Below are 26656 nucleotides of genomic sequence, written 5' to 3' on the forward strand. Positions count from 1 at the left end.
TTGTGTTTTCGGTGGACATATTGGGTCCTGCCTGATCCGATACAATAAGCGTCAAACCTTGTCGTAATCACGGTCATCCCTGTCCACATGCATAGCTCGCGTGAGATCTTGTTGATATAAACAATAACTATGGGTTGAAATAAGTGATGTCAGTGGCAGTAGCTGTCGCATGACAAACATGAGGATGCGACAGTTATGAAGCGCGCACGGATCCGACAAATTACGGGCTACGCCAACGCTTCATAAAAGTCACAAAGGGACGAAAAAAACAATGTCCAACACAGCTAATGCCTGACGTAAAAGTCATACAGCATCTGCTTCAGTCCACAGGGTAATGAAGAAACCCTATGCCCAACTCCTGCCCGCGCGCCTCCCAGCTTCTACGCAGTCACCAACGCTCACACCTCCTACACCGGCGCCAATCACCTCCAGCTTACCGCTCCATGGCTCTCCCCGAAGCACGCCGCTCAGTTCCTGCATCCGCTGGAGGTGCCCCACACGCAGCAGGGGGATGCAATGCGCGTTATTCTGCACCCTCACGAGGAGTGGGTCAGGCAGACGGATGCCCAACTGCTCAGAGAGCGTCTCTATAAGGCGAGGGACCGAGGCCACAGGCTCACGGAGCATCGCAGTCATTTTCACGATCTCTGCGCTCCACGGCGCTTCTTGTTCCGACATGGACGAGGAATCGAATACGCAACCCAGGATCGCGTTTTCCGCATGCCCAGACGCTGCTCGGGGCACGAGATACCCGAACCCCACGGGGTGGAGTGCATGCCCTGGAGGCGCTAGGAACACGAGGTTCACGACTGTCACCGATGAATAGGGATTGGCAGTCAGATGGGGCAATGGCGTCTTGGGTGAGAGTAGCCCTTTCAGACTCGGGAGAGGTACAGCTGAAACAGCGTGTGTTGCACGCACTGTTTCGCAAGACGATGTCGTTATCTGTGCACAAGTATTTCCTCCATCAACAAAAATCTAGTCTATTCGAGGGGCACCACGTACTTCGAACTGTGCAGTTCTCAGGTTCATTCGGAGTGCCGTCGCGGACACTCCGCCAAGTAAGCGCACGTTCCGGCGCGTCCTCAGGTCTCGCAGGAGTGCGTTTACTAACTCACCGATCCCTTGCGAGAACGAATACACAGATATTCCGCGCATCTGCTGGTCTACGCCCCCCAACTGATATGGAGCGTCATCGATTTCCGCTATTACAGGAGCTCTGGACGGCCGGAGAAACCCAGTTACCAAAGAGCCACGACCGCGTTCTTCGGCGTCCCAAAGCGATGGGAACGCCGCGCGGACGCTCAGTTCTCGAGAGTCCGCTGCATAAATGCCGCGCACAAGTGCACTTCCGAAAACCCTTGCAAATTCGCTCCCGAAACGCCTACTCAAAAATTCGTCTACAGACTCATCCTCAATCGTAGAGGGCCTGTTCCATGGGCGAAATGGCTCCCGTGCGACCGCTGAAAGAAGGATATGGCCAAGGGGGGAATGCAAAGGAGAGGATTTTGGGGAAAGCACGGAAGTAAGAAGGCTGAACGGAGATGAAGGAATGTGAAGGAGACCTTGTGCCCCAGGTAGAGACAAGAAGCGATTTCGAGCGGCCGGGGATGATTTCGAAACAGTTAGAAGTGATGGCGATAGGTCCAAGAGGTTAATCTAGCCTGGGACTTGCCCGATGAGAAGGTCTTCGGGGATGTTGCATGAGACTGGTCAGTCACCCACCAATTCGAGGATACTCTTTGAATTTGGTCTAAGAGTACGCGGGCCAGCTTCCAAAAGCACGGTGGTCTCGCGACCGTCTTTAAGGGTAATCTTAGTACGCCTAGAATGTACCCATCCGCCAAAGTGAATATCCTTGTTCAGCAGAGTAATCTGAGTTGTTGGAAACCGACGTGAAAGGTGAAAAGCTGCAGAAAGGCCAGTCAAACCACCACCAAGGATAGCGATTGAAGACGGCGCCATGATAGTCCTTGCACGACCTAGTGTCACCCACCAGTCAGTGGCAGTCACCGACACATCTTCTCAAGAGTCTTGTTATGGCGCTCTCAGTGGCTATAACTTTAAGCAGCTAGTTGCTGTTTGAAGAAGTATTTTCCCACATATACTCAGTGACACGTTCTCCCAGTAAGATGCCTGTACTTCAATACCCCCCAAGTTCTTGACGCCTCCTCAGAACTACCATGGTACCTCGAAAGAACGCCAAGGGACTTTCACCAGCACCGTCTACACCAGCTCGTCGTCTAAGCTCAGCTGCTTCCTCTCCAGAGAAACCACCTGGTCCGTTGAGCGTCACTATCTCCCCAGAAGAGCGCGAGGTTATCAAGGTCAACAATCACAGCGTTTCTGAGCTCAAGAACGCATGTGACGATGCTCTAAAACGAGTGCGTAACATTCTAATGGTCGCTCCGAACAAATGCTCACTCCACTCCACCATTACAGTATTTATCGAGACCCGTTTTATTTAAACAAATACATCTTCATACCGATGTGCGACTGGCTCTGGGATGGGCAGGCGTATTCACAGCAGCAACCACAGGCCTTTATGGGTGGAAAACTGACTTCGAAAAGTCGAAGCCAGGAGTCTGGGTCGGGTTCATACTGTAAGCGTCCACTTAAACGTCATGGTCTTTTCCTGAATAGAACCAAACACAGCTACCTGGTCCTCACATCTCTTCAGACATTATACTCCTACTTTGTGGAGGGCGATACCGTCTTTGTTGGCCGACGGAAAACATTCTCAAAGAGAGTGAGTCTGAAACGATCACGCGATTTCCACTCCTCTTATTTCTCTTCAGATAATAACGGAACGGATTACAATTTCCTCGCGCACACTTCCAGTGCCATCCTCTAAATTATCTTTCAAGCCAAGCTCCACAAATTCACCATCATACACACTTTCCATTAATTATGTCCAGTCCACATCAGGGGGGAAGTCACTACTTGCAAAAGGCCGAACACGCGAAGCCAAAGAGTACACAGCCTTCTTCGATGAGAAGGGCGTGATGGCACAGGAGGTCTTCGAGCAATGGATTGGGGAACTGGTAGAGGCGGTAATGGAGGGGAAAGGGGCATGATTTTTATGTCTACGCAGATGCCTTTATTGTGCGGGTTGATACGCTGGAAGGACGCATTCATGTGGTCCTTTCGCACCAATCTCTGGACACGAGGGATGCTGGCATTATATCGTAATTCACTTCTGATGCTGACTCCGGTGAGATGTGGACTACATGACAATTATTTCAACATCTATGTACTCCTGTTCAAAGAGATCATCAACTTCGTTGGCTCGACAAGTAGAAATAGACTCACAGTCTCGGTGTTCGGTCGGGTGAATAGCAACACCCTATCCTCGTCCAGTATGATATCATCGAGATCGCGTGTGCGGACCACCTCCACGTAAGGGAGGTAGGTCACATCCTGCGTGAAGCCGTATATTGATGCGTGAAAAGTCATAGGTTCCCGAACTACCTTGCCAAGGCCATGCCACGGCGGAGGGATTGAAGTTGGCCATATGCATCCGGAACGATGAATTATAACGTGGGGCGGGGTCTGCCCATATCACACAAGACCCTCCCACTACAAATTTAAGGTGTACGTCTCCCGGGAAGTAGCGAAAATTCTGTGGACCCCATGATAACCATGGAACAGTTCGGCCATTTTCTGAGGTCGCATCAAACCATGTCCGAGGGATGTCCGTGAAGAACAGACGAGCAGATGTGACAAACATCGACTAAGAAAAACATATTTGCACGCATATGACTCAATCTACAGGGTTTGTTGTCCAAATCCAAGGCTCATCTGGTGCCACGAGATGTACGCAACTCAGGGCACTATGGAATCGAAACCAGAAGAGGTGTCCAACAATGGGCAGTATAAATTTTGCCTGAAGTTGGGGTGCTGTTGACAGGTCCTCGACGTCGTATAATTCTATATGACCAAGTGATGAGAGAGCTAAAAGCTTCTCTTTGTTAAGAAAACGGACGCCAAGCAACTCGTGGCCTTCGCCCAAAGACATACATGTCCTTTCGAAGCGTTCACATCAAACTTTTGAATGATAGACAGAATGGGACCTACAATAGGTCCGCCTTGATGCCAATTCCATACATGCAGCAACCAGTATAGGTAAGTCCTTTGGTAGTTCGAGTCTTCGGTCATGGTAACATTGAAAGCAATGCGATCTCCAAGGACAGTGACCGTCGCATATATTGATTGCAAAGTTTCATCGAAAGTGGCTTTACGAGTGACTAAGTGGAATCCACGGCCAAAGGATGGTCCTCGCCGGTGGAGAGCGCGCGAAAATCTACTTGGTACATGAAATCGGATGTGCGGAAGTCATCGCCTGGTGTATTGACGATGATCATAAGGTCTTGTGTCTCATCTGCAAACCTAGAGCAGACAGACGTGCCAGGAACTGGATTCTAATCATCCGTACTCCATGTGGAAGGAGGGGCACTGGTCGTTTCAAACGTGCAGGTCTTGAGATCGATGACTTTGGATAGTTGAATACCTCCAAGTCCATGCGCGAACAAGGAAAGACTGAGTTATTAATGGGTTATAGACTTGGAATTGAACCCATCCCGGAAACGAAGCCTTTTCGTTACATTGGGTTCGAATGAGCTCCATGTGTTTGCCTTGTCTCTGAGCGTGCATATGCACTCCGCTACGGAGACAGTAGGTGGCCGTGGATGAACCGGCATCAATTGTTGGGCCCCAAGTTCGATGATGTATTGTAGCTCGACAGAATCTTTGACTGTGTTGAACTTGTGTGACAAGTCTTCAATGGGGCAGGTCACTGCATGGGAAGCCCATAAGATGAAGGGCAAAAGGTGACTGAATGCACTGCTCACTAACGCACAGCATATGATTTCATTACATGAAAGAAAACCAAGGATGTAGCAGTGCAACTCCTCTGCGAGATCACAAAGGGTACTGACCCTTCCAAAGTGAGAGTACATCGTCCACAAAAATGGGAGCCTTCCCTGTGACTTGAATTGTTCCGGTCGAGTGGGCATGTACTATCATATATGCACGTACAGGAGAGTGCGACGCGCCGACCTGATGGTGATTAATATTGTCTTCGATCGAATTGTGCTTGACTAGGCATTTATTACCATTTATGTAAGTAGTCTCCCCCTGGGCAGACCAGAATATCTGGAGTGATTAACATCCTTGTATTCACACTCAATCGCAAGATACTTAGTGCTACCCCCCTCCGGTTCCAGTCTCGTCTAATTCAGTGTGGGTATATGCCGGTCACGACAAAACCCCTCATACAATAAGCGGTTCATCTCGTTTCCGCGCCAAGCTATGAATGACTTCCGTTTATCCTCGGCGGTATTATCAAGCGCATTACCACAAACATCAAACTGCCGACAAGGCAGATGAACTTATCATGGCAGGTAACAATTTCAGCACGGCCGGGGAAGTGCGAGAATGGTTTACGACTACTCACACCATTGAAGAGCGACGGTGTCAACCACCTATATTGAGATGAAAGCAAAGCGCCTGATATCGGACCGCCTGAAAAGTTCAATTGACAGATAAAGACCGGGAAAAGACTACTCACTGAATAATTCACCAAAGGCTGAACATTCACTTTCCGTCAGGAGTTTCGCAACAGAGCTGCAAGATACACACAAACGAAAGCAAAGCATATGCCCATTCGCGCCCTGTGTAGGAGGGTCAACATGATTGGTCAGACTATGTTAGAAAAAAACTAGCCCTAACTCCGACAAGTCGGGCGTCAACACAGTCACCAGCGGGACCGTCAGCGCGATGTCTTGGATAATTAGTGCCAGGAATTATACCAGCGACAGTGTGAAACGTACAAACTCCAGAAACGTAGCCATATGTAACGCCTATCACAATCACACTAGACACCTTACTCAAAGCTATCATGGATATGATGAGGGCACCGGATATGACACTGGATGCGAGGGCCAAGTTCAACAACCCCGTATACCCAGAAATTATGCCTGCCGTGCAGCGTCCGATAACGCAGGCAGCATTCATGATCACAAGCTGAATCAAGTTGAGAGTCGACGAAGAAGAAGAGGAAGAAAATATTAAGCGTACGCTGTAGAACGAGAAATCAACGTCGATCCCATGTTTGATAGAGTCCAGTTGTAAATAGAAAATAGGGAAGTTGAACCCAAACTGACATAGCAGCATCCTAGGCCCGATCAGTCAAAGAGTTCAAGTCAGTTTGTGCGCTCGCCAGGGAGAAACATACCCAGCAGTCATAAGAATGAAGAGAGTCTCACGAGAGCATTTTTGTGCCACTGTACTATAGCTGGCAGTCGGTGTCGACGTTGACAGTGCTCTCGTTCGCATGGATAAACAAGCGATCAGTAACAGAGCACTGACAAAACCTGCACTGGCGCGGACGCCTGTTGCAAAGCCAACAGTGCCATTCAATAGGTGATTGAGCATGATGGGATGAATAATGGCACCCAGTGGTACACCGGACGCGACGAGAGACATTACCAGTGTACGTCTTTTGGAGAAGTGCTGAGAGATGACCGACATGCTGGGACCAAAAGTCAGGCCCACCCCAATCCCAGATAGGGCGCCTTGAACCACAAGAATCTGGTCACTAGATATAGGTGGCCCACGAGATCAGCGGGGCTGCTCACCAAGTAGAACTGACCAGGCTTTGCGAAAGACAACGTGATCAATGACAGTGACTGGAGCGACGACCCCAAAATCATCAATCGATAGCTATCGGCAATCAATGCAAAAGAACAACTGAATAAAAACATATGGCAACTTACAACCACCCTCTGTCGTACAGAAGACCTGAGAGCCAGGTAACATTGTCTCCGAGGAACGAGGCCAATGCACCGATCCATCTGACAGTGACTGAGACAATAAACTCCAGAATATAAGTGCATCCTCTTACGATATTGTAGATGGCGATTGGTTAGTCAGATAAATTCGTGTGTAAAAATCTTCCCAGGTTCGTTTGTCAACCATGTATACAGTCAATCATGCGACTGCTGTGCACCTTGATAGACTCCCAGAGATGATATGTATCTGTTAAAGTACTGTTAACTGATGTCTCTCGAACGAACGGTGCTAGAACCAACCCGAAGCCACAAAATTGTATCAGGAAACTGAGCATCGTTGTGAATATGCAGTTTAGGGGTATCACATTCGACACACAACTTACCAACCAAAAGCAGTTGCCCAAGCCCCAAAGCCACCATCTGGAAGGTCCGTTTTTGAAATAAGTGTTGTGGAATTGGATGACTGCATATGTCCCAGCTCTTCCACATCATCTACCTTCTCATGTGCCGCGAGGGTATTACGGATTCTGGACTGAGTCACAGACATCGAAGGAAATGGTGGGTGACAAAAAAGTTGCAACAATAAATGCGGGCTGGCAAATTATAATTCCAAGTTCGGCTTGCTGCATACAGGATTAGGCATCTCCCTGAGTCAGGTGTGCTAAAGAGTCTCGCAGGGTCCTTCTGATTGATGACAGATACCTAACGGCATGATAACAGCTGCCTTGTTAGGGAGATTGAAACAGTCAACTGTTCGGCTTGTGTGATTTACAGGGGGCTCGAAGGAAAGAAGATCCAATATCCGATCCGCCCTGCCGTGAAGACTAGTGAAGACCATGATCGGTTCCACTGGTTACGCACATAGAATAGTTGGCCGCAGTGGAAGCGCAGAACGCTGACAGCTGACCTAAGGAAGAGAATTGGTCCAAGTGTGTGCCATTCCGTTGAGTGCTTTTCTGCTTGTCATTCACTCTGCCTCTTGACCAGTTTGACGAAATATACATGATGCAGATGCTATTCGTGGGGGATGGAGTTGTAGTGATAGCATCTCACCTGCCGTATTGTTTTTCCGTCCAAGTGCAGAAAAGGTACGACATCGAAATTGCAGGCGGTACTCGATGCACGATTTACCCGTTCAACGTTGGCACGAGTGGTCAGCAGTCGTGGTCATGGAGGAGTATTAAATCATTGCTTGTCTCCAGTAAGATATGATTTACATATCAATTATCTCGACATCCAACATCCGCCCCTATTCAAAGAGATACGGTTAACATCGCTAGTGCGACAGGCGGGAATGAACTCACATTCTCCTCAGTTGTCGCTCGGGTGAATAGCAACACACTCTCCTCATCCAGTATGATATCTTCAAGGGAGTCATCAAAATCGCGATAGCTTCGCATCTCCACGTAAGGGAGGTAGGTTGCCACATCCTGTGTGAAGCCATATACTGATGCGGGAAAAGTCTTAGGTTCCCGAACTACTTTGCCGATGCCACGCGCCACGGCAGAGGGATTGAAATCGGACATATGCACCAGGGTCGATGGATAGTAGACAACAGCTCGTACAACACGAGTTCCACCTACTCCAAATCTAGGGCGTATCTCTAAATCTTGCAGAAAGAGGCGAGAATTCTGTGTACCCCATGATAACCACGGAATAGTTTGTGCGTTTTCTGAGGTCGCATGAAACCATTCCGGAGGTATATACAGACGAACCGGTATGACAAAAATCGACCAAGGGGAGCACGCCACCACGGATATGACTCGATCTGCGGGGTTTGTTGTCCAAACCCAATGTTCATCTGGTGCCGCAAGATACGCACAAGTGGGGTCGCTATGGAAAACCGAAGGAAATTTGAACTAGATGGACTGCCGCTTAATGGGTAGCATAAATTTTGCCTGAAGTTGCGGTGGTTTTGATAGGTCCTCGACGTTGTATAGTTCTATATGACCAAGTGATGAGAGAGCTAAAAGCTTCTCCTTGGTAAGAAAACGGATGTCGAACAACTGGTGACCTTCGCCAAAGACACATGTCCTTGGGAGTACTCACATCAGACTTTTGAATGATAGACGGAATGGGACACTTACATTAGCAGGTTGAGCTTGATGCCAATTCCACACGTGCAGCGACCAATATGGGTGAGTCTTTTGGTGATCCGAGACGTCGGTCACAGCACCATAGAAAGCAATGCGATCACCGAGCACAGTACCAGCTGCTCGTTTTGATCGCAACTTTAAGTCTTCGACACGGGTGGCTGCTCTACCAGCAACTAGTTTTAGACGGGATTCACGGGCAGAAGGATGTTCCTCGCTGGTGGAGATCGTGCGAAAGTCCATCTGGTACATGGAATTGGATGCGCGGAAGTCATCGCTTGGTGTGTTGACGATGATCATAGGGTCTTGTGCCTCATCTGCGAACCTAGAACAGATAGACTCTGTGCCAGGAGCTGCATTCGAACCATCCATGCCCCATGTTGGAAGGAGGGGTATTCGCGGTTTCAGATGTGCAGGTCTTCATATCAATAAGTTTTGCTAGTCGAACCTCTCCGTGCTCAGACGATATAGAAAGGCTGAGTTGTTGATGGATGATAGACTTGCCAGATGGGAACCAAGATGTGACACGAAGAATTTTTGGCGCGTCCAAGTCAAGCTCAAATAAGCTCCATGCTTTTGCCTTGTCCCTGAGAATGCGCAGGCATTCCGCTTTGGCGACAGTACGTGGATGAACCGACACCAATCTTTGGGCACCAAGTTCGATGGCGTATTGCAGTTCATCAGAGTTTTTTGACTGTTGTACATCGTTTTGCAAGTCTTTAAACAACGTAAGCATATCGGTGCGTTCGTTGACGAAAAGCCCATAAGATGAGAGGGTTGAATGCATAACTCACCAACGTGCAGCTCAAAATTTCGTTATACGAAAGAAAACCAAGGATACGGTAGCGCAACTCCTCCCCGATTGTACAGACGGTAGCCCTTCCACACTGAGAGGGCATTAGTGCACGCCAAATGGGAGCTTCATCCGTCATGGAGAAAATCGAAATGGCTTTGGTATGGTAACAGCACCAAGTTGCCAACCTGCAAAAACGGGGTGAATTTCGCCGTTCGGTTCCCTAACCGAAACACCCCAAAGTCAACGTAAGTATTACTCAAAGGCAGTGTCTGTTGTACATGTAAACGAGCCTTTTATCAGAGAGCGCATGTCTTTCAGCATGCAGCTTTTGTATGGGAGCGAGAGGGTTTATGCAGGTAGAATCTCGATTAGAGTCTAGAGAGCACTGCTGTACTAGGTACCCATTTCGGAGCATCTTTGAGACTCATTGGCGAAGTTCCTATAAAATAGCATCACCGCGGGGTAGAATGACCGGCACAATATTCTGTCTAGGGGTATCATAAGATGTGATAGGTGTCCGCGCTCGTAAGGAACCAACATGTCTCGTATAGCTTAAATCATATTTTGCCAAGAAGCAAATTCTTTATCGTCTCCCGGCCTGTGATGCGAACGGTGTGGTATAACGTCGGAATATCGAGGGTGGACGTGAAGGTATCCGCAAGACCGAAGGGCATCATCAACGGGATCCAGCCTGAAAAATAAATAAATTCTGAGACAAAACATACAACGCCAACATGAAATGACACGTACCACGAGCATACTCGAGCGCGAAGCACCCCTCGTGCATCTTATATTGCTTTGCAGTGCCCCTTGGGAGGAAATGCACGTCCCCAGGGCCGTATCTCTCCATCTCCAGTGCACCAGGTCTGAACGCCCACTGCTCCCCGACTAAAATGTGGAAGTAGTCATCTGCGGTATGCAACCCCGTGTGCCCTTCCGTGCCTAGAGGAGTACCGAAGATGATGAGGTACTCCGTGATGGACGCATGGATGATATACATTGCGCCCATTGCACCTCCAGCGTTGTTGAATACCCACTCAGAGGCGTTCAAGTTAAGGGAGAGAGCGGGGGACTCGAATTGCGGGTATGTAGAGGTAAGGTTGGTAAGAATATGGCTAATCATGCCTTGGGGGTCATTCGGTGAGGTGGAGATGGCCTCCTGCGCAAGCTCGTGGAGGAACTTGGGATCTAGAACATACCACCGATCCTGTGGTCATGGTCACTAAAGGCAGTAGAAGAGTTGGAGTAGTAACTGACCTTAATACCATCGAGCCAGGCGAACGTTACAGCAAGGAGGAGTAGTGCAGCTCCACGTGTTATCCACTTCGTGAAGTTGTTTCGTGGCTTTGGTAGGGCCTGCTTGGGGACTGCGCCTCCGTTCCCTGGTGGTGATTTTTCCATTGCGATTTCTGTGTTATTTTAGGGCCACTTCGTTGTGACGGGCGGCGAAATGAGAGAAAGAGTCTGGAAATTGCAACCGCAGCGGACGACCAAAACTTTTGGATTCAAGCGCCCACAAAGCTGAACCAAATTTCAGCCGAGACACGTAGAATCTGCACGTGAATTAACGGAAATCACCCGTGCTGTATTTACCAGCGCCCCACGTATCAGGAGTCGTCAACTCGACGAGATAATCCAGAGCGAAAAGAAAATGATATAGAAGACCGAATACTATAGAAAAATACAATACATCCTACACCCAATACCGATAATAATGCAGTCTAAATCGAATAAGGTTATACTTCCTGACTCTCCTTCTTGCCCTTGGTAGTTTTGCTGGGTAGTAGCTCGGGGTTGATGAAAGGAACGACACCGCCCTGTGAAATGACGACGTCCCCAAGGAGTTTGTTCAACCTGAGGGAGAGTTAGTTGGACATTGCTGAATGACTGAAATGCTTGCGTACTCTTCGTCGTTTCGGATGGCGAGTTGCAGATGCCTAGGAACGATACGCTGCTTTTTGTTGTCACGGGCTGCGTTACCGGCAAGCTCCAGGATCTCAGCGGCAAGGTATTCTAGTACCGCTGCAAGATAGACTTACAAACCAATTAGAACAAACGTCTGACGCATGAAATGAGAAATAAGCTCACCAGGTGCGCCGGCACCAACACGCTGTGCGTAGTTTCCCTTCTTCAAGAGACGGTGAACACGACCGACGGGGAATTGAAGACCAGCCTTCGCTGAACGCGATTGGGACTTTGATGAGGATTCACCAGAGGCTTTGCCACCAGACTTTGCCTTGCCGCCGACTTTGCCAGACATGATAGAGTGAAGTGTGTATGTACAAAGTACAGAGTTGATTTGTTCGATGGCAGGGGTGGGGTCAAAATATAGGAGAGTCGTGATCGATGGACGCCTGTATTTATACTAGCTACACGTGATTTTATAAAATAAGGTTCAGCAATCAACAAAGGTTGTGGACGCGTTGGATCGGGTGCCAAATAACACCACACGCGTCACAAACGATAAATACAAACGCTCGAACCCACCAATTATTCACACCGCACTTTCAACACTCACTTCATCAAACTTCAACACACTTCATCCTATCTTCATCCTATCTTCATCCAATGGCACCTAAACCCGTCTCCACTGCCTCAAAGGCCCCTGCTTCCACTGCTGCCTCAAAGGCACCTGCAAAGACCACCGACAAGGCAAAAAAGGCTACCAAGACTTCTGCCGCCGCTACTGGTGCTGATGGTGAAAAGAAGAAGCGTCGTAAAGTCCGCAAGGAGACCTACTCCAGTTACATCTATAAGGGTATGTAACCATTCATATCTGTTTGAGTCCTAGGTCTGACTTTTGGTTCCAGTCTTGAGGCAGGTGCACCCTGATACGGGTATCTCCAACAAGGCCATGGCCATTCTGAACTCGTTTGTCAACGACATTTTTGAGCGCATTGCCACTGAAGCATCTAGTATGTGATCTGATTGTCTTATTGATTATTCCTGACCCCATTCCCTTCAGAACTCGCTGCCTACTCCAAAAAATCGACAATATCTTCGCGGGAGATTCAAACATCTGTGCGACTCATTCTGCCTGGTGAACTTGCCAAGCACGCCATCTCGGAAGGCACCAAGAGTGTCACCAAGGTCAGTTCTTCCACCTGCCTACCGTCTTGATCTCTTACTTACTTGTGATATTTCCAGTTCTCGAGCTCATCAGCGAAGTAGAGTCATTGTTCTGCTACTGTTGTCTCGTTGGACAGCCTTCGCTGTTGTATATTAGGTGTAACATATACATTATTTTAATCTACTCTCTTCAAGCGGGAACGCGTTGACTCATTCAAATGAGTACTAAGCTTGACGTTGGGATCACTTTGAGGCGACCACAGACATCGACTTTCAGTATTGAGTTCTTGATGATAACAAAATGATAATATTTACAAGTCAAATGGTCATGCTAGTGAATCGGACTGCCGTCTATGAGGCAACTACATCGACTCTAAGGTTCCCAACTTGCAGGTAAATTTTGCAACTCTTCTATATGTCCTCTTATCACTGCTACTAGTTTAGCAGTGGCAAGATTCGTCTAGCACATCGGGTTGGACTGTTTCGTGCGTAGTCCGTTCTTGAAAGGCTCATTGGTCATTCCAGACGTCCCAGAATCCATTGGACTTCGTTTGGTGACCCTTACAATGTGGCGTGCCTCGAGGCCTCGTAGCACGGTGTCTCCTTCACAGAATACGCCCACTGTGACCTACGCTCACAATGGGATGACGGATCTACTTTTGTCCAGGAGCAATAATCTCTAGCATACTTCGTGACAAAGCCAGGAACCCTCCAGCGACCCGATCGACACGCAGCGGTGTTCATCCAACCACGCGTTTGTGCGCGCTATTTTTTGCACATCGATCCTCAGAAGTGATGGGCATGTAACTGAGCAAGCTGGCGCTATGGGGCTGAGTACTGATAAGATGTTTCGCTGGTATTCGATTCAGAACCCTTAGAAACATGCGTTATTAATGCCCGTTGGACGGCGCTAAATCCCCTATCGAGGACATAATGAATATTTCGTTCGATGGAAGAGCTATGTATGGAGCTTTTACGCCGATAGGCTCGAGCGCGCTGATTGGTGAAAGAACTCCGTTGTGACTAGAAAACGGTGCGTTACCTTGGACTATTCCCCCAAACGGTTCCAAAGTGACGAGAAAACTATATTTCTTCCGACTCCGAGTTCGGGACCGTCACGTTCTCTCGACTCTCGAGTGCACTGAATGATGAAACGAGGATTACTGCACGTTTCCTTGGACCAACCCCCAAAAGGGCTCGAAAAGTGACGAGAATGCTCATTTCTTCCGAGTTTGGGATCTTATATCTCTGCTGTCGACTTCCATCTTACGATAGGAAAGCCATGTCTTCTGCTTCAGAGTCCCACGAAATCTAGTCGTCATCGGGCGGGGGTGATTGAACATTACTGCCGTGCTGCTTCTGACTCGGATGTCGCCCTTGATAACGATATGCCCTGAGACCGGGTTTCCCAAAGTCCATTCGATGTGCGTTCCTTTCAAGCGTTCTGGAAACATTTTCATGACAAGCTAACGCGGTCATAGTGGATACACGCATCTGTTGGTCTCCGACCACCATTTTGCGCGACGACGTTTCGAGCCCAACGAATCACGATGCAATTTGCATTGCGCTTGGCTACTACGATCCTCCTACCCTTTGAAAATTTCTTCCTGCAGTGGTTCAACGGTGAGTATCACATTGTGCATAATAATCATGTCCCTCATGGGGTAGTCAATCCATTACATAAGTGGGCAGGTCACAAGGTGATCATTAACTCAGTAAGATAATTCGGTTCCTTGAACAATAGGCATGCTCCCCCTGATCACCAATGCGTTATGATCTTATATTTCGGTTCGTTAGACAGCAGGCATGCTCCGAGCTGTGGCAACAGTCATAAAATATGATGAAACGTCCTAGACCCCAGTAAGTTGGAGCCCATATTCGGGTGCTCAGGCGAACTTGCTCCCTAAATGTTGAGCTTCCCTGCAGGTAGATACCTCGTGCAAGTTTTGATCTCGAATTTCGTGACTTATTCAGTATTTATGAATTTCATATCTATCCAAACCTTCTGATGGGTGGGTTCAGGGTGGCCTAATCCCTGAACGGATTATTCGCCCCTGCTTATCCATCCATCTTTCATGCACGTATAAATGGCCTAGGAAATGTTCGCTTTCAATCCATTCTCACGAACTGTAGCACCATGGACAATTCCATCAGCCCGTCTCTGGCTAACCACCGCCTCACCGAGTCAGCGGCTCAACAGGGTATACCTGCGGAAGACCTTCACCACGACATCCACCATGAGGCAGGTCCCAATGATGACATCCCTGAAGAGCATGTCCTTCGCGCTGTATGTCAGCTCACTATACTCACCTAGTATCTGCAGGGACCTTGTCAATCGTCTCATTCGAGACAACCAAGACCTTTGGAACCAATTGCTCCACAACAATTTCGTCGAGGCCATGCGTATTGCAAGCGCGGATGACAAACCAGTCCTCAATGGTTTTAAATGGTACATGATTGTACGTTGATACCTGTTGAGGCTTCAGGTCGTTTTTCATCACTTTGCATTCGCAGCAAGACTTCTTCTACTGTGTGCAACTCATAGCATATAATGCCGATCGTGCGGCAAAAGCTCCCAACCCGACGGAGTACGCGAAATTGACCGAAACTCTCAACAACACGCTGACGCAGTGGGCTCCGAACGCCCTCAAAACTTGCACTGATGCGGATCAACTGAATATCCCGGATACGGCCGTTTTCGCCGCCAGGCGCGAAGAAGCTACTGAAAAGTACACAAAGTTTATCAGCGACACTGCTGAGGACGAGAACTGGGTCGTCTCGTTGTTGGCTCAAGTCCCAGGCATTCAGGTTCGTATGCCAAAAATCTTGTGTGGGTTACATTTGCGCCAATTGCTGACTCAATCTAGTCGTACTTTAGGATCGCCTACGATCTTAAAGAGAATGCTATCGACAAAGGTTAGTAACTTTTTCCGTAGTGCACAAGCTGTCTCAACTGACCTTGCTGTTCTCCCAGACACTGCATGGTACAAAATCTGGGTTGTCGATAACGCCAAGCACCGCAAGTCCACGGTCGAACAAATCAGTAAGAACTTACGCGCCACGTGAACTCTATTCAACCACTGACACTGCATCTACGTAGATTTCTTCAAGGACAACTATGAAAGCTGGAAGGACACCCCTTATGAGAAGTTGACCAGGATCTTTAGGCAGGCATGTCAATGCGAGATCGATTTGTGGGCTGTAGCACTGAATCCCGGTCCGGTGGAATGAAGAACTCAAATGTACGCACGAATTAGTAGTAGGAAATGGGAATGACTTGCTTCAGACTTCAACGCCAGGGGATGCTAAAATATTAATCTATCAAATGAACTGGGACCGATCGGTGATGATTGCGGACTCGAATGCACACAGTAAGCAAGTGGTAGATGGGGGTGGGTAAGTTTCTAACGAAGGCCGTGTGCAGACAAACTAGTTCGATACACCTTGTGAAGTAACATGTAAGAAACACCGGAAAGGGGTTGGAATGGGATATCGACAAGCAAGAAAATATAGGTATGCACAGAAATTCCGGTATATATAATGCTAAAGATGTACTATAAATGCAAACTCAAATGATGAGACCTACAAATACACGAGAACCGTAGTACAAGTTGATTCAGCGCTGTCTCCCCCCGCAGCTAGGGTCTGAATCTGGCCGATGCGGTAGTCCCATCCTTCGGGGTGTATGACTCCCTGTTGTTGTGAACTCCGGTGATCCCGTCCGTCGTGCTTCCCTATCCCCGCGGTCGCCGGCAGTCCACTGTCCCTGCGTCGATTCGGGCGCAGGATAAACCATCCCTGCGCAAGCCGAGGAACTCTCTTGCTTCTGCGCGCTCGAATGAAATTCACTTCCTTCTTTAAAAATCTCTTTCGCGATGCTACAGACAGGTGGGAAGTAACCCGTATCATCATCCGGTCTACTTTGTGGAGGGAAATAATCGCCCCCAGAGTTTGGGGGATAACCATGGTTATTCCGGTGCTCGTCTGCGTGCACAGGGGCTCCCGGAGCTGGGTTGATCCATGGTGCCTGTGGCCAGAAAGCGCCAGGCGTCATCGTCACGCCGGGCGTCAGCGGCACCATCGTCACCGACGATGGATATCCAGGGGATATGGGCACCATGATCCCAGGTGAAAGAGGAATTCCAGGGGAGAACATGTGCGGAGGCAGGTGTGGCGAGTACGGGACCTGGGAGTACGGCGGAAGGTGGTATGGGGATGATGGCGGTGGAAGCTCTGGTCGGCCTTCCGTTGCCTGACCCTGGTGGCTCCCATCGTTGGAGCCCGGCTGCTCTGTGGAGTTTGCACGCCCGTTTGTTGGCTGCAAGAACGTAAATGGCGGCATGCTTGGAGTGATGGGAGGTAGGCCGTGCGGTGTCATGACACCATAGTAAGGATGCACAGACGGATGGTGGAGCGGGCTTATCGCGGGGTGATGAATAGGGCTACGCACAGCCGGATGGTGCAACGGACTCATGGGATGACATCGCCCATAGCCTGCGTGGTACATTGGACTGTGTGGGTGGTATGGGGACAGCACCGGCGGATGTGGGAGCGTAAATGTAGATGGAGGAGGCAGCGTGATAGGTCCAGGTTGTCGACGGGAGGATGACTGCGATGATTTGTTTGGCGAGGTTGGGTTCTGCAAAGATGGAGATGCACGCTTCGCATCTAGTGAAGATGCCTTGCCTTTCTCTGCAGCTTTGGAAGCCAATGCCTTGGACCTTCGCATACCTAAAGATCCAAGAGCGGCCGCGATAGCGTTGGCATTTGCCGGCCCTTCAGCCTTGGCTGGCGTGGACCCTTGGCTTAATTCGATCTTGGGAGCAGTCCAGACGGACTGAGATTTGTTCGACGTTTCTGAACTGAGGGCCGAATGCGCAAGCAGGGTAGAGGTGGGCGAGGTCTGCCGTGGACTCGACACGCTTGGCCATCCTCCATTGGTTGGGGGCGACGTTGACACCGTATCACGACCCACGTTCGACTTAGGACGAGTCAGCGTAGGCGGTAGGGAAAATGCCGAGCTAGAACTCGAGCCCGAGTTCGCCCGCGACGTGCCCATACTGACGGGCTGGCTCATAGACCCCTGCCCCTCTCGTTCGTCATCGAAGAACGGTTCATTCAGCAGCGAGCTCGCACTGAATATAGGGCGCGGCGCAGAGCTACCGCTGAAGGAAGGGCGCTGGGTCGTGGAGCTAAAGCTGGGTCGTTGGGATGTCGAAGAGCTGAACGACGGTCGCTGGGACTGCGATATACCAAACGACGGCCGTTGCGAGAAGCTCATGTCATCAGCAAATGACGATGCCGTGCTAAGGCTTGGCCGTGATGACCCCGACGAAGTCGTGATATAGCTCTGCGCTTGTGAAGAGCCAGCGGAGACGCTTGGACGTGGTGAGCTGGAGCTTGACGTTCGTGACTTATTTGATGATAGTGGATGTATGTCGCTCCCGAGTTTCATATCTGTGTTTAGCGTCAAGCTGAGCAAATCAACATTTTTTCCAACACCCGAGTGTGAGGGCAACTTGATGTTAAATGTGTCGGTACCCAGAGGTAGGCTGAGGGGAGCGAAGCTCGTCGAGTTAGTGTTTGTGAATCCTAAATGAGGTGAACTCGTCAACGAATGAGGATGTGTGGGTGTGGGTGCTAGTGAATGAATTGCTGTCGGCGCAAGGGACTGCGTGTGTAGGAGTGCAGGTGAGGTGGAGGTGAGGGAGGCGGAAGTAAGGGGGCTTGAAGCGAGAGAAGGGTTGGAGGAACGAGAGCTCGACGGCGCGTTCGCACGGATTAACAGAACTTCTAGTTGAGATGATGTTAGTGAATCTATATCAACACGTCTAAGCGAATCCAGCTGGGGGCGGATTAAAGATTCTAGCTGCGGATGCGACAACCCATCCAGTGTGTGGTGAGGTAAATGTTCATTTTGATGGCGTCCCAACTGATGGGACTCGAGTTGTGTGGATTGCAAATGAGATGCAAGAGCATCATACTGCGATAGAGTGGGTGTGACTGGTGGTTGTGCGCCAACAAGAGGTACCGGAGCTGCAGATGGCGAGAATCTATCGTAGTGGACCTTCAGTGGTCGTCCATTGAATTCATACCTGAAATATAATCACGAACGATCAGCAAATGATCTAGAATCGGATGGTACAGCACGAGTAAAATGAATATATCAGCCAGGTGAATGGTGGCGCCGCGCAACGGCACAGAAATACGAGATTTTGAGGTCAAAATTTGAACAAAGGATAAATGCGTATGCGTGAAATAATGTGCGTGCACGCGCTCGTATGGCACATCGCACATTATATAGAAGGCTGTCACGTACCCATCAAACATCCTCCGCGCTCGCTCAGCACCATCCTCCGTAACAAAGTTGACGGTTCCGAACCCGCGGGAGCGCCCGTCAGGGCCCAGGGTAACATCTGCTCGAGCAACAGCACCCGCAGCACGGAACAGGTCCTTTAAATCCTGCCATTGGATGTGGAAAGGAAGCTGAAGTGGAAGAAGGGTGAGAAAATGACTTTGGGTGCTGCAAATCAAGAAGAAAATCATAATGACACATATATGTACAATCCCATACAATGATCATACGCAAGGGGAAAGAACCAATGGAGGAGGGAAAGAATAAACAGGTAAGAAGATTGACAGACTCACATTACCCACAAAGAGTGTTTTCATTCCAGTGCCACCTACGAGATCCTGTCCAAATGTAATTTCATCGTATATATTGCCTGCAGGTGGAAAAGCTGATGGGTGCCCATTTACGCCTCTCATTGCGAGACTCGCGCCCATTTCATCGACACTTGCGCCAAGCCTGTCGGGGCGCACTTCCAGGACTCTGTTCTGCCAGCAATATCCATTTAACATGTCGATTGCCCTTCCCGCATCCTCTGCGGTGGCCAGGAGGACAGTACCATAGCCTCGTGAACGATTATCAGGACCTAGTGATACGTCAGCACGCAAGACGGTGCCTGCGCGACGAAAAAGATCCTTAAGGTCCTGCCAACGGACACGATACGGGAGCTGCAATGTCCGGTCAGGGTTGATTAGGATTCAGGAGGGCCAAGACTTCATACATTTCCAATGAACAACTGAGTGCGGGTGTCTCGTAGGGAGACCGACTGGCGGCAATCCTGAGATTTGCTAGAAGATGTAGCCATTTGAATGATAGCCTCAATGTCATCATTTGTGGGACCTGGAGGCTCGGAGGTAAAACGAGCAGAGGAATCCTGTTGCGAGATGTGAAGGGGAGAGTTGGATAAAAAAGGCATTAGCACCTAGACAATAGTGGAAGACTGAAAGAAAGAGAAGGCAAATGGATGGACGTACAGAGAGAGACGCCATCTGGAGTGGAAGGCGCTAGTACGGCTGCAAGGGTATGGTTGACTTGGGTTTATTTATTTTAGGGTATGGTCTTCGCGATGAGTCGCGGCTTTATCGCCCGCGTAACGCGTCGGCTGCTACAAAATTGATCGTAGTCGAGTGTTTTACCAGGTTGGGAAATGCGCGGAGGACGTGGAGAACAGCGAGCTCGACCTGCGAGAAAATCAGGAAAGCAAATTTACGGGTATTGTAAATTAGGAACCAGAATAACCTAACGTTTCTTGCTGTTGCAGTGTTGCTGGGTGTCTGTTTCATTACACGGGTGCTCCACACCGACAAAAACAGGGTACCCTCCCTCTACGTCATTTTCCTTTTCTGGAAACTATATTCTCCACTCTCACCCTTCTTCTCATGACGCCAACCCAATCAGTTCTTCGATCTTCTTTCCTCCTACCTGGTATATGCCTCCACGACCTGCTGAGATGAGCGTTTTGCCATCATTCAGCTTCAGCTCCTGCGAGGTATGACATCGTCTTGAATCCTGGAAAAACACACTCGCTGCGCATTAAGTTAATGCCCTTTGCCTCGCAAATTGAATGACGATTCCATTCCTTTTAAGGTGTTTCTGTCAGGTAATTTGATTCCATTCGCAGTTCATACCGATAACTAATTAGGACCTCTAATATCGCCACCGGATCTAGAACAGCTACTAACGCCATTTTTCCACCTTCAGCTCAACGTGTTCAAGATCACCATGTCGATCCATAATATTTTTCATTTGGTGATTTTGGAACCGTTCCGAATGATCTATTGTTGGCAATGACGTTTGAGGACTACTGAGTTGTTGCTGACTGTTAGCTCCAGGACCAGGAGGCGAAGTTGCCAAAATTGGATCAGCGACATGCGCATGTGGTCGATCTATGTGACCTTGTGGAGACGTTTATGCGCGAGTGTGGACCATGCAGGGATTCAACAACGCTATAACAATTGTCGTTAATCTGATTGGGCATCGTCTCTGCATATCCAATCCGTGAGGCACTGGCAGTGGTATCTGAAGCTTCGGGCAGGCTCACAGACCGAGCAATATGAGGCAGTAGAAGCTTTGTATTACGGTGGTATGTGATTAACGAGGAATTGCAATCGATTGTCGGTGCACACACGCACTAAACGTCATAGTTGCGTGGTGAGTTTGGCCTAGTAGGTTATTTTTGGCGCTGAATCTCATGGTTAGTTCGTAGGTTTGCTGGTCTAGGGTTTACTATAGTCCATATAGTAATAATATGAAGGTTTTCGGTAACAACCGATCCTGAAGCCCTATGGATGTATTTTCATCAACTGCTCAACTCCCCGAACTCCCTGATGTCTTACAGAATCCACCTTGGAGAAAAAGTTAATCAATTGCCTCGCATTCTCGATTTCTCAGGTGTTGGCTACTGACGCATATCACGTATAGGTATTCTAGGCTGGATCGGTTCAGGGAGTACTCATGACCTTCTTCTAATTCGTAGAAGCTATATTGATTCGGAAAAAGCTTGCTACTACTAGTTTCGTGGTTTTTATTCCCGGACTCTGCATGCGATGTTTTACTGAATTCGTATCAGAGGACTGGTGGTCGTTCGACGCTCGATGTGTTTGACGAGCATCAAGATGCAGAGGTCGCACGATTTATGACTGATGAAAAACTTTTAACACACGATCAACATTGGTTCGAGACTATTCGGCGCTTGCACTCTGACGATGACTCAGCAGAGACCGCTGCTGATCATTCGAACAGTTTCTTGGCCTGACTCTCATACATCCGAAGAAGGCGAGAACTTTGCTACTGTATAGTCCTGAGTCGCAAGCGAGAAACAATTGCTGTGCATGTTGCGTGCCATAAGCATTGAACATTCGAAGGCCCTCGTTATGGGTGAGGCATGCTGCCGTTTTTTGATACTAATCTGTGTAGGACCCAGGCAGTGTGACCGTAACACCAGATGATGGGAGAGGGCAAGAGTAAGCCCGCTGTGAGCGCCAAGTGAGCTCAGATTCGCGCTTGCAGGCGATGCCAAGAACACTCATTTGGAACTGGGCGCTCGACGGGCGCTGATAGGCCTGTTTAGAGAAGACTGGTGCGTCTCTGAGTTTGCATCGTTTCCGCAGAAAATCTGCTAAGGGGCCTGGCTCAGCAGATGCCGCCGCCAAACTACAGCCAACCTCACAATCCTCCAAAGTCCTCTAACACCTCAGCATCTAACTACGCCCAATTGCGTCTACAACTGCCTCATGCCCACCTTTCAGCACCTCATTACCTTCCCGCTACCTCTCATGACTCCTGCTCTCGGTGCGAAGTTAATTTGAGGATTGGCAAGATGTCGTTTTTGATATATAAACCCTGGCTTGACTCCTGTACCCTGACCTGAGCCCCGGCCTGAGCCATAACCCAAGCCCTGCCCAAGCCCAGGTCCAGGCCTGAGCCAGGCCCGGCGCATCACTATTAGCGAGCGGATCTAATCGTGACAGGTAACACATCACTCCTGATGTACGTACTCCCCCTTTTCTTGTTCCGTGATAGAGATCATTTGGCAGGAATAAAAGACGACTCCAAGGTTCGTTACCTACCATTCTCCTACCTTCCTCACAAACACATATTCATCTGCTTTTTTGACCATGTCTGATCAATTTGTCCTTCCCGTCCAATACAGGATTGAGAGTGCCCGGTGGGAGGGGCAGTTAGTTTCCGTGGGAGGCGAACATGGCACTACCATCGTTGGCAACAAGCACAACATCGGTGGCACGCAAATTGTGAGTCGGACTCTAGTCTCCTGTCTTGCTGCTGCTGATCAGACGTGTAGTGGAAAGTCAAGAACAATCCTTCAACCGGCATGGTAACGTTCCAAGGCGTGCATCCGTACCCGGGGGAAGGAAAATACATTGCTGTCGGCAAAGAGGCAAGATTACTGTCCTTTCTTGATGTGTGCAACTCATACTGACTCGTTTCCATAAGGGCATATTGGTTTACAGTGAAGAGGCGTCATGGTTCCGCCTGGTCAGAGTCCCGACGGGCCTGGACACTTTTATGTACGTGCTCTCAGTGATTAGCGACTCTTGGCACAGGACCGACATTAAGTCTCACATTTTAGGGTGGAGGATGCCAAATATCACAATGGCTGGCACCTCCACAATAACCAGGATGGCTGCCCTGTAGGTCTTGATGTCAATATTTGAGCGTCTGTCCCCGCTCACGAGGCATACAGGTCACTCTTAACAATGTCTTGCTTCCAGGAGGGGAATGGAAGTTGACACCTGTTTTCTGATGTACTGAATAACGAAGTGATCATTTTTCCGTTTATCGTGTACTATTTGTAATCAAACACCTTTGAACAAAGCCGCCTTGCTTGCATCCTAGTCCTCAATTCCCCGGGCCATTTATATAATCTTGCGTGGTCTGCCCTATAAATAATATCTATCAAACTGATTAGATCGACTTTGAACGAGCGTGAGGATGTCCTCGAGCTTCCTTTGCTTGATGACCTAGATCCATGGTCAGGAAATGAATTCGAGCACTACTTCCCGCTTCCAGCGCTCAAAAACCCTGAACGATATTTGTAAATTTTCAATTGTCCTTCCATTGCGGCCAGCACGTCAGTTCGGGCACTAGATCCCTAACGCAGTCGTTGACATATCTAGTATCCTCATCTTCGTCCGCTCGCCCGTACATGTCCTGCGATATTGACCGCGACGACGCAACCAACAGCCTGGCTGCCGCAACCTCCAGCTGTCTGCACTGGTCCTGGATACTCTCCTACCTGAACAAGCCTTGAACTTTAAAGACAATTTGCCTGTCCACGCTCATGTACAGGCTGCTCGTACATCGGTCAAGAGAATTCAATGTAATTTATTGATTGAATTACAAAACACAGTGACGAGTGGGCTACGCTGCACATTGAAGTTCCGCTTCCGGGAAAGGAAGCAGAGAGCCGACAGGCGCCGCCCCACGAAGTGCGCTCGACCATTGAAGGAGGGCAGTAGTCCAGTCGAAGCCGTCTATTAGAGCTAGTTCGATCACGGTAGTGGAAGGGCGGTAACGGTTTTAGGCCGAAGTGCAGAATGCCCTGCGCAGTGGCGGCCGTTCCATAGGTGAAGGCAGCGCAAAAGAGCGGGCATTGGTTGCGACGTGAAAGTTGAGGTAGATGATATCGATGTCGAGCTAAGATGATGGGTAGCGGCGTGATATTTTGCAGTGGCAGTAGCGCAATACTGTGATTTTGGTACCAAGTCGCAGGGTGGGGAAACGTGGATAGGGAGGGGGGGTAATAGCAAGAGTAAAGAACGGAGCAACCAAGTTACCAAATGCTTGAGTACTAGGTGATTGGGGGTCTGGCAGTGACAGGGGGAAATCCAAACAAACGCCTTTTTTGTACTGAGAAGCTGATCACTCTTGAGTCTTGCTACTTTCCATATTTTTGAACGTTCCGAAAGATCTAATTGTTGGTGATGACATGTGACATTTGAGGCCTGCCAAGGACTAGTGAGTTGTTGCTGCCATGGGCTCTAGGTCCAGGAGGCGAAGTTGCCGAAATTGGATCAGCGGTATGTGCATGTCCCCGATGTTTATGTGTGAGTGCTGGACTCCCTGCAGCAGAGCTTCGATAATCGTCGTTATTTTGATTGGGCATCGTCTCTGCATCTCCCATCCCTGAGGCCTGATGTTGGACCTGAATAAGAATATATCTATGAGGTACTGAGAGTGGTGTCTGAAGCTTCGGGAAATGCTCACAGACCGATCGAGTAATACGAGGCAGTAGAAGCTTTGTATCACTGTGGTAAGTATCTGATTCATAAGTATGTGAACATTGACTAGGAATAGTGATCGGTCCATCGCTGGTGCCACCACGTACGCACCGGACGTCCTAGTTGCATCTGGTGAGGTCAGTTTTGCTGAATCCCATGGTTGGTTAGTCTCAACTATCTTCATTCTATTTGGTCTGCCTATGGGAGACTAGTCTGGGCTCAATCAGGGGCGGTCATATAATGATAGTATGAAGGTCTTGAATTCGAGTTGTATTCAGGTAAGGTGACGTTAGATGCTCAACGTTTGATGCATGTGTTTTCATCAATATCATATACTTGTTGTGCGGTCCACTTCAGCGGCGCTAACCCCTAGCCAGACCTATAACCTGAGAAGAATTGTTACCTTTACTCTCTGCTTAATAGTTCTTGCTGGATCAGGTGGATAAGGTTTATTTTTATTTTATATTTATTTTAAAAAATCAATTTATTGTCCTTTGGGCTCGTACATAGACCATATGTTGGACATGGCCCTGTTCGCGGGGGGGCTCAGGTGGATAAGGTTATGAAGGACAATCCAAGGTCCGTATGAACGGTGTACGGCAGAATCGGCTATAGAGGTACGTTTGCAATCATGCCTCGGTTCATTACAGCAGCGCTCCCATCGCTTCTGCTCCCCTCCCCCCTCGTCCTGAACCCCTGAACCTGAGCCCTGGCCTGGCTCAGACCTACGCGAAGTCCCGACCCCAGCCATCTAAATCCAGACCCGGCGCACCACTAATAGCGGAATGGTACACATGTAAGTTGTAACGTATCGCTCTTTATGTACATACTCTCCCTTTCGCCGTTCCGTGATAGAGATCATATAAAAGGCGACTCCAAGGTCTCGTCACCCAGCATTCTCCTACTCTCCTCATAAACACATTCATCTGAATTTTAACCATGTCTGATAAAATCATCCTTCCCGTCCAATACAAGATTGAGAGTATCCGGTGGCAGGGGCAGTTCGTTTCCGTAGGAGGTCAAGATGGCACTACTATCGTTGGCAACCAGAAAATCATCGGTGGCACGCAAACCGTGCGTCGGGTTCTAGTTTACTACCTTGCTGCTGCTGATCAGACACGTAGTGGAAAGTCAAGCACGATCCATCAACCGGCATGGTGACGTTCCAAGGCGTGCAGGGTTCTTACCCGGGGGAAGAAGGAAAATACATTGCTCTCGGCGAGGAGGCAAGTGTACTTTATTCGATGTGCGCAACTCCTACTGACTCTGGTCCTATAAGGGCATGTTGGTTTACAGTGACGAGGCTTCATGGTTCCGTCTGGTCAAGCTCCCGACGGTCACAGACGCTTTCATGTACGTGCTCCCAGTGACTAGCAACTCCTGGTATAGGATTAACCTTAAGTCCTACATTCTAGGGTGGAGGATTCCAAATATTCCATTGATTTTTTCAATGGCTGGCACCTCCACAATGACCAGGATGGCTGCCCTGTAGGTCTTGATGTCAATATTTGTTCATCGCCACTCACGGAAGGCACACAGGTCACTCTTAACAATATCTTGCTTCCTGGAGGGGAATGGAAGTTGATACCTGTGTTCTGATGTACTTAATAACGAAGTGATCATTTTTCCGTTTATCGTGTATTATCTGTAGTCAAAGTACTGCAGACCTTTGAACAAATCCGCCTTGCTTTCCCCAATGGCGTGTGTAGCTCTGTTGTCTTGAGTGAATTACCTTGATTAGCATGCATTGAAACAGCCCGGCATTTTCTTGGTGCTACTCTGTACTGTGGTTGTCGCACTCGTCAGGAAAAGTTCAG

The 26656-nt window shown here is 49.0% G+C and overlaps 10 protein-coding genes across 10 annotated transcripts; 4 read left to right on the forward strand and 6 right to left on the reverse strand.

Annotated features, from left to right (window-relative positions):
- Window positions 1–19: 19 nt before the first annotated feature.
- EDB91DRAFT_404013 (uncharacterized protein) lies at window positions 20–2104 on the reverse strand. The gene is made up of 3 exons (XM_041327143.1): window positions 1726–2104; window positions 1006–1659; window positions 20–945 (listed from the first exon to the last, which is right to left on the reverse strand). Exons 1-3 carry the CDS (start codon window positions 1963–1965, stop codon window positions 346–348), a joined length of 1494 nt encoding a protein of 497 aa, XP_041182890.1. The 5' UTR covers window positions 1966–2104; the 3' UTR covers window positions 20–345.
- A 41-nt stretch (window positions 2105–2145) lies between these two features.
- On the forward strand, window positions 2146–3366 carry EDB91DRAFT_1214831 (microsomal signal peptidase 25 kDa subunit-domain-containing protein). The gene is made up of 4 exons (XM_041320806.1): window positions 2146–2384; window positions 2443–2603; window positions 2656–2749; window positions 2799–3366. Exons 1-4 carry the CDS (start codon window positions 2184–2186, stop codon window positions 3075–3077), a joined length of 735 nt encoding a protein of 244 aa, XP_041182891.1. The 5' UTR covers window positions 2146–2183; the 3' UTR covers window positions 3078–3366.
- Window positions 3250–4524, reverse strand: EDB91DRAFT_1285771 (uncharacterized protein; the record flags this gene model as incomplete). The annotated part of the gene is made up of 3 exons (XM_041324792.1): window positions 4021–4524; window positions 3599–3733; window positions 3250–3552 (listed from the first exon to the last, which is right to left on the reverse strand). Exons 1-3 carry the CDS (start codon window positions 4156–4158, stop codon window positions 3250–3252), a joined length of 576 nt encoding a protein of 191 aa, XP_041182892.1. The 5' UTR covers window positions 4159–4524.
- A 784-nt stretch (window positions 4525–5308) lies between these two features.
- Window positions 5309–7260, reverse strand: EDB91DRAFT_1043426 (MFS general substrate transporter; the record flags this gene model as incomplete). Its single annotated transcript, XM_041313058.1, has 11 exons — window positions 5309–5587; window positions 5721–5782; window positions 5832–6024; window positions 6079–6175; window positions 6236–6591; window positions 6639–6723; window positions 6777–6854; window positions 6905–6953; window positions 7010–7038; window positions 7092–7118; window positions 7175–7260. The coding sequence occupies 11 exons, from the start codon at window positions 7258–7260 to the stop codon at window positions 5309–5311; spliced, it is 1341 nt and encodes a 446-aa protein (XP_041182893.1).
- A 744-nt stretch (window positions 7261–8004) lies between these two features.
- EDB91DRAFT_1242542 (uncharacterized protein) lies at window positions 8005–8317 on the reverse strand (the record flags this gene model as incomplete). The annotated part of the gene is made up of 2 exons (XM_041322197.1): window positions 8005–8040; window positions 8096–8317. 2 exons carry the CDS (start codon window positions 8315–8317, stop codon window positions 8005–8007), a joined length of 258 nt encoding a protein of 85 aa, XP_041182894.1.
- A 2931-nt stretch (window positions 8318–11248) lies between these two features.
- EDB91DRAFT_404120 (histone-fold-containing protein) lies at window positions 11249–12097 on the reverse strand. Its single transcript, XM_041327144.1, has 3 exons — window positions 11769–12097; window positions 11585–11714; window positions 11249–11534 (listed from the first exon to the last, which is right to left on the reverse strand). Exons 1-3 carry the CDS (start codon window positions 11938–11940, stop codon window positions 11417–11419), a joined length of 420 nt encoding a protein of 139 aa, XP_041182895.1. The 5' UTR covers window positions 11941–12097; the 3' UTR covers window positions 11249–11416.
- Window positions 12098–12130: 33 nt separating this feature from the next.
- Window positions 12131–12968, forward strand: EDB91DRAFT_1333012 (histone-fold-containing protein). Its single transcript, XM_041325414.1, has 4 exons — window positions 12131–12438; window positions 12491–12595; window positions 12646–12770; window positions 12828–12968. The coding sequence occupies exons 1-4, from the start codon at window positions 12249–12251 to the stop codon at window positions 12849–12851; spliced, it is 444 nt and encodes a 147-aa protein (XP_041182896.1). The 5' UTR covers window positions 12131–12248; the 3' UTR covers window positions 12852–12968.
- A 1757-nt stretch (window positions 12969–14725) lies between these two features.
- Window positions 14726–15989, forward strand: EDB91DRAFT_404421 (uncharacterized protein). Its single transcript, XM_041327145.1, has 5 exons — window positions 14726–14991; window positions 15073–15208; window positions 15264–15665; window positions 15724–15792; window positions 15850–15989. The coding sequence occupies exons 1-5, from the start codon at window positions 14849–14851 to the stop codon at window positions 15901–15903; spliced, it is 804 nt and encodes a 267-aa protein (XP_041182897.1). The 5' UTR covers window positions 14726–14848; the 3' UTR covers window positions 15904–15989.
- A 2812-nt stretch (window positions 15990–18801) lies between these two features.
- EDB91DRAFT_1007677 (uncharacterized protein) lies at window positions 18802–19766 on the reverse strand (the record flags this gene model as incomplete). The annotated part of the gene is made up of 3 exons (XM_041312354.1): window positions 18802–18844; window positions 19069–19235; window positions 19398–19766. Coding segments are annotated over 3 exons (579 nt in total), but the record flags the coding sequence as incomplete, so codon positions are not given.
- Window positions 19767–25731: 5965 nt separating this feature from the next.
- On the forward strand, window positions 25732–26611 carry EDB91DRAFT_1333016 (uncharacterized protein). The gene is made up of 5 exons (XM_041325415.1): window positions 25732–25913; window positions 25964–26065; window positions 26119–26192; window positions 26255–26327; window positions 26379–26611. The coding sequence occupies exons 1-5, from the start codon at window positions 25779–25781 to the stop codon at window positions 26436–26438; spliced, it is 444 nt and encodes a 147-aa protein (XP_041182899.1). The 5' UTR covers window positions 25732–25778; the 3' UTR covers window positions 26439–26611.
- Window positions 26612–26656: the final 45 nt, after the last annotated feature.

Source organism: Suillus paluster, assembly GCF_016628075.1.
Source record: "Suillus paluster strain FC165 chromosome Unknown EDB91scaffold_3, whole genome shotgun sequence".
NCBI lineage: Eukaryota > Fungi > Basidiomycota > Agaricomycetes > Boletales > Suillaceae > Suillus > Suillus paluster.

Coding starts and splice junctions, on each gene's coding strand:
- EDB91DRAFT_404013 (XM_041327143.1), bottom strand. CDS start 1,965: ATGGCGCCGTCTTCAATCGCTATCCTTGGTGGTGGTTTGACTGGCCTT. Junction 1,660..1,725: donor CAAAGAGTATCCTCGAATTG/GTGGGTGACTGA, acceptor GTCCCAGGCTAG/ATTAACCTCTTGGACCTATC. Junction 946..1,005: donor TGAGAACTGCACAGTTCGAA/GTACGTGGTGCC, acceptor ACTTGTGCACAG/ATAACGACATCGTCTTGCGA.
- EDB91DRAFT_1333016 (XM_041325415.1), top strand. CDS start 25,779: ATGTCTGATAAAATCATCCTTCCCGTCCAATACAAGATTGAGAGTATC. Junction 26,066..26,118: donor ACATTGCTCTCGGCGAGGAG/GCAAGTGTACTT, acceptor TGGTCCTATAAG/GGCATGTTGGTTTACAGTGA. Junction 26,328..26,378: donor ATGACCAGGATGGCTGCCCT/GTAGGTCTTGAT, acceptor GAAGGCACACAG/GTCACTCTTAACAATATCTT.
- EDB91DRAFT_404120 (XM_041327144.1), bottom strand. CDS start 11,940: ATGTCTGGCAAAGTCGGCGGCAAGGCAAAGTCTGGTGGCAAAGCCTCT. Junction 11,715..11,768: donor TGTTGGTGCCGGCGCACCTG/GTGAGCTTATTT, acceptor TTGGTTTGTAAG/TCTATCTTGCAGCGGTACTA. Junction 11,535..11,584: donor GCCATCCGAAACGACGAAGA/GTACGCAAGCAT, acceptor ACTCTCCCTCAG/GTTGAACAAACTCCTTGGGG.
- EDB91DRAFT_404421 (XM_041327145.1), top strand. CDS start 14,849: ATGTTCGCTTTCAATCCATTCTCACGAACTGTAGCACCATGGACAATT. Junction 14,992..15,072: donor ACCACGACATCCACCATGAG/GCAGGTCCCAAT, acceptor TAGTATCTGCAG/GGACCTTGTCAATCGTCTCA. Junction 15,666..15,723: donor AGAGAATGCTATCGACAAAG/GTTAGTAACTTT, acceptor CTGTTCTCCCAG/ACACTGCATGGTACAAAATC.
- EDB91DRAFT_1333012 (XM_041325414.1), top strand. CDS start 12,249: ATGGCACCTAAACCCGTCTCCACTGCCTCAAAGGCCCCTGCTTCCACT. Junction 12,439..12,490: donor CTCCAGTTACATCTATAAGG/GTATGTAACCAT, acceptor TTTTGGTTCCAG/TCTTGAGGCAGGTGCACCCT. Junction 12,596..12,645: donor CATTGCCACTGAAGCATCTA/GTATGTGATCTG, acceptor CATTCCCTTCAG/AACTCGCTGCCTACTCCAAA.
- EDB91DRAFT_1214831 (XM_041320806.1), top strand. CDS start 2,184: ATGGTACCTCGAAAGAACGCCAAGGGACTTTCACCAGCACCGTCTACA. Junction 2,604..2,655: donor GTCTGGGTCGGGTTCATACT/GTAAGCGTCCAC, acceptor AACCAAACACAG/CTACCTGGTCCTCACATCTC. Junction 2,750..2,798: donor GGAAAACATTCTCAAAGAGA/GTGAGTCTGAAA, acceptor ATTTCTCTTCAG/ATAATAACGGAACGGATTAC.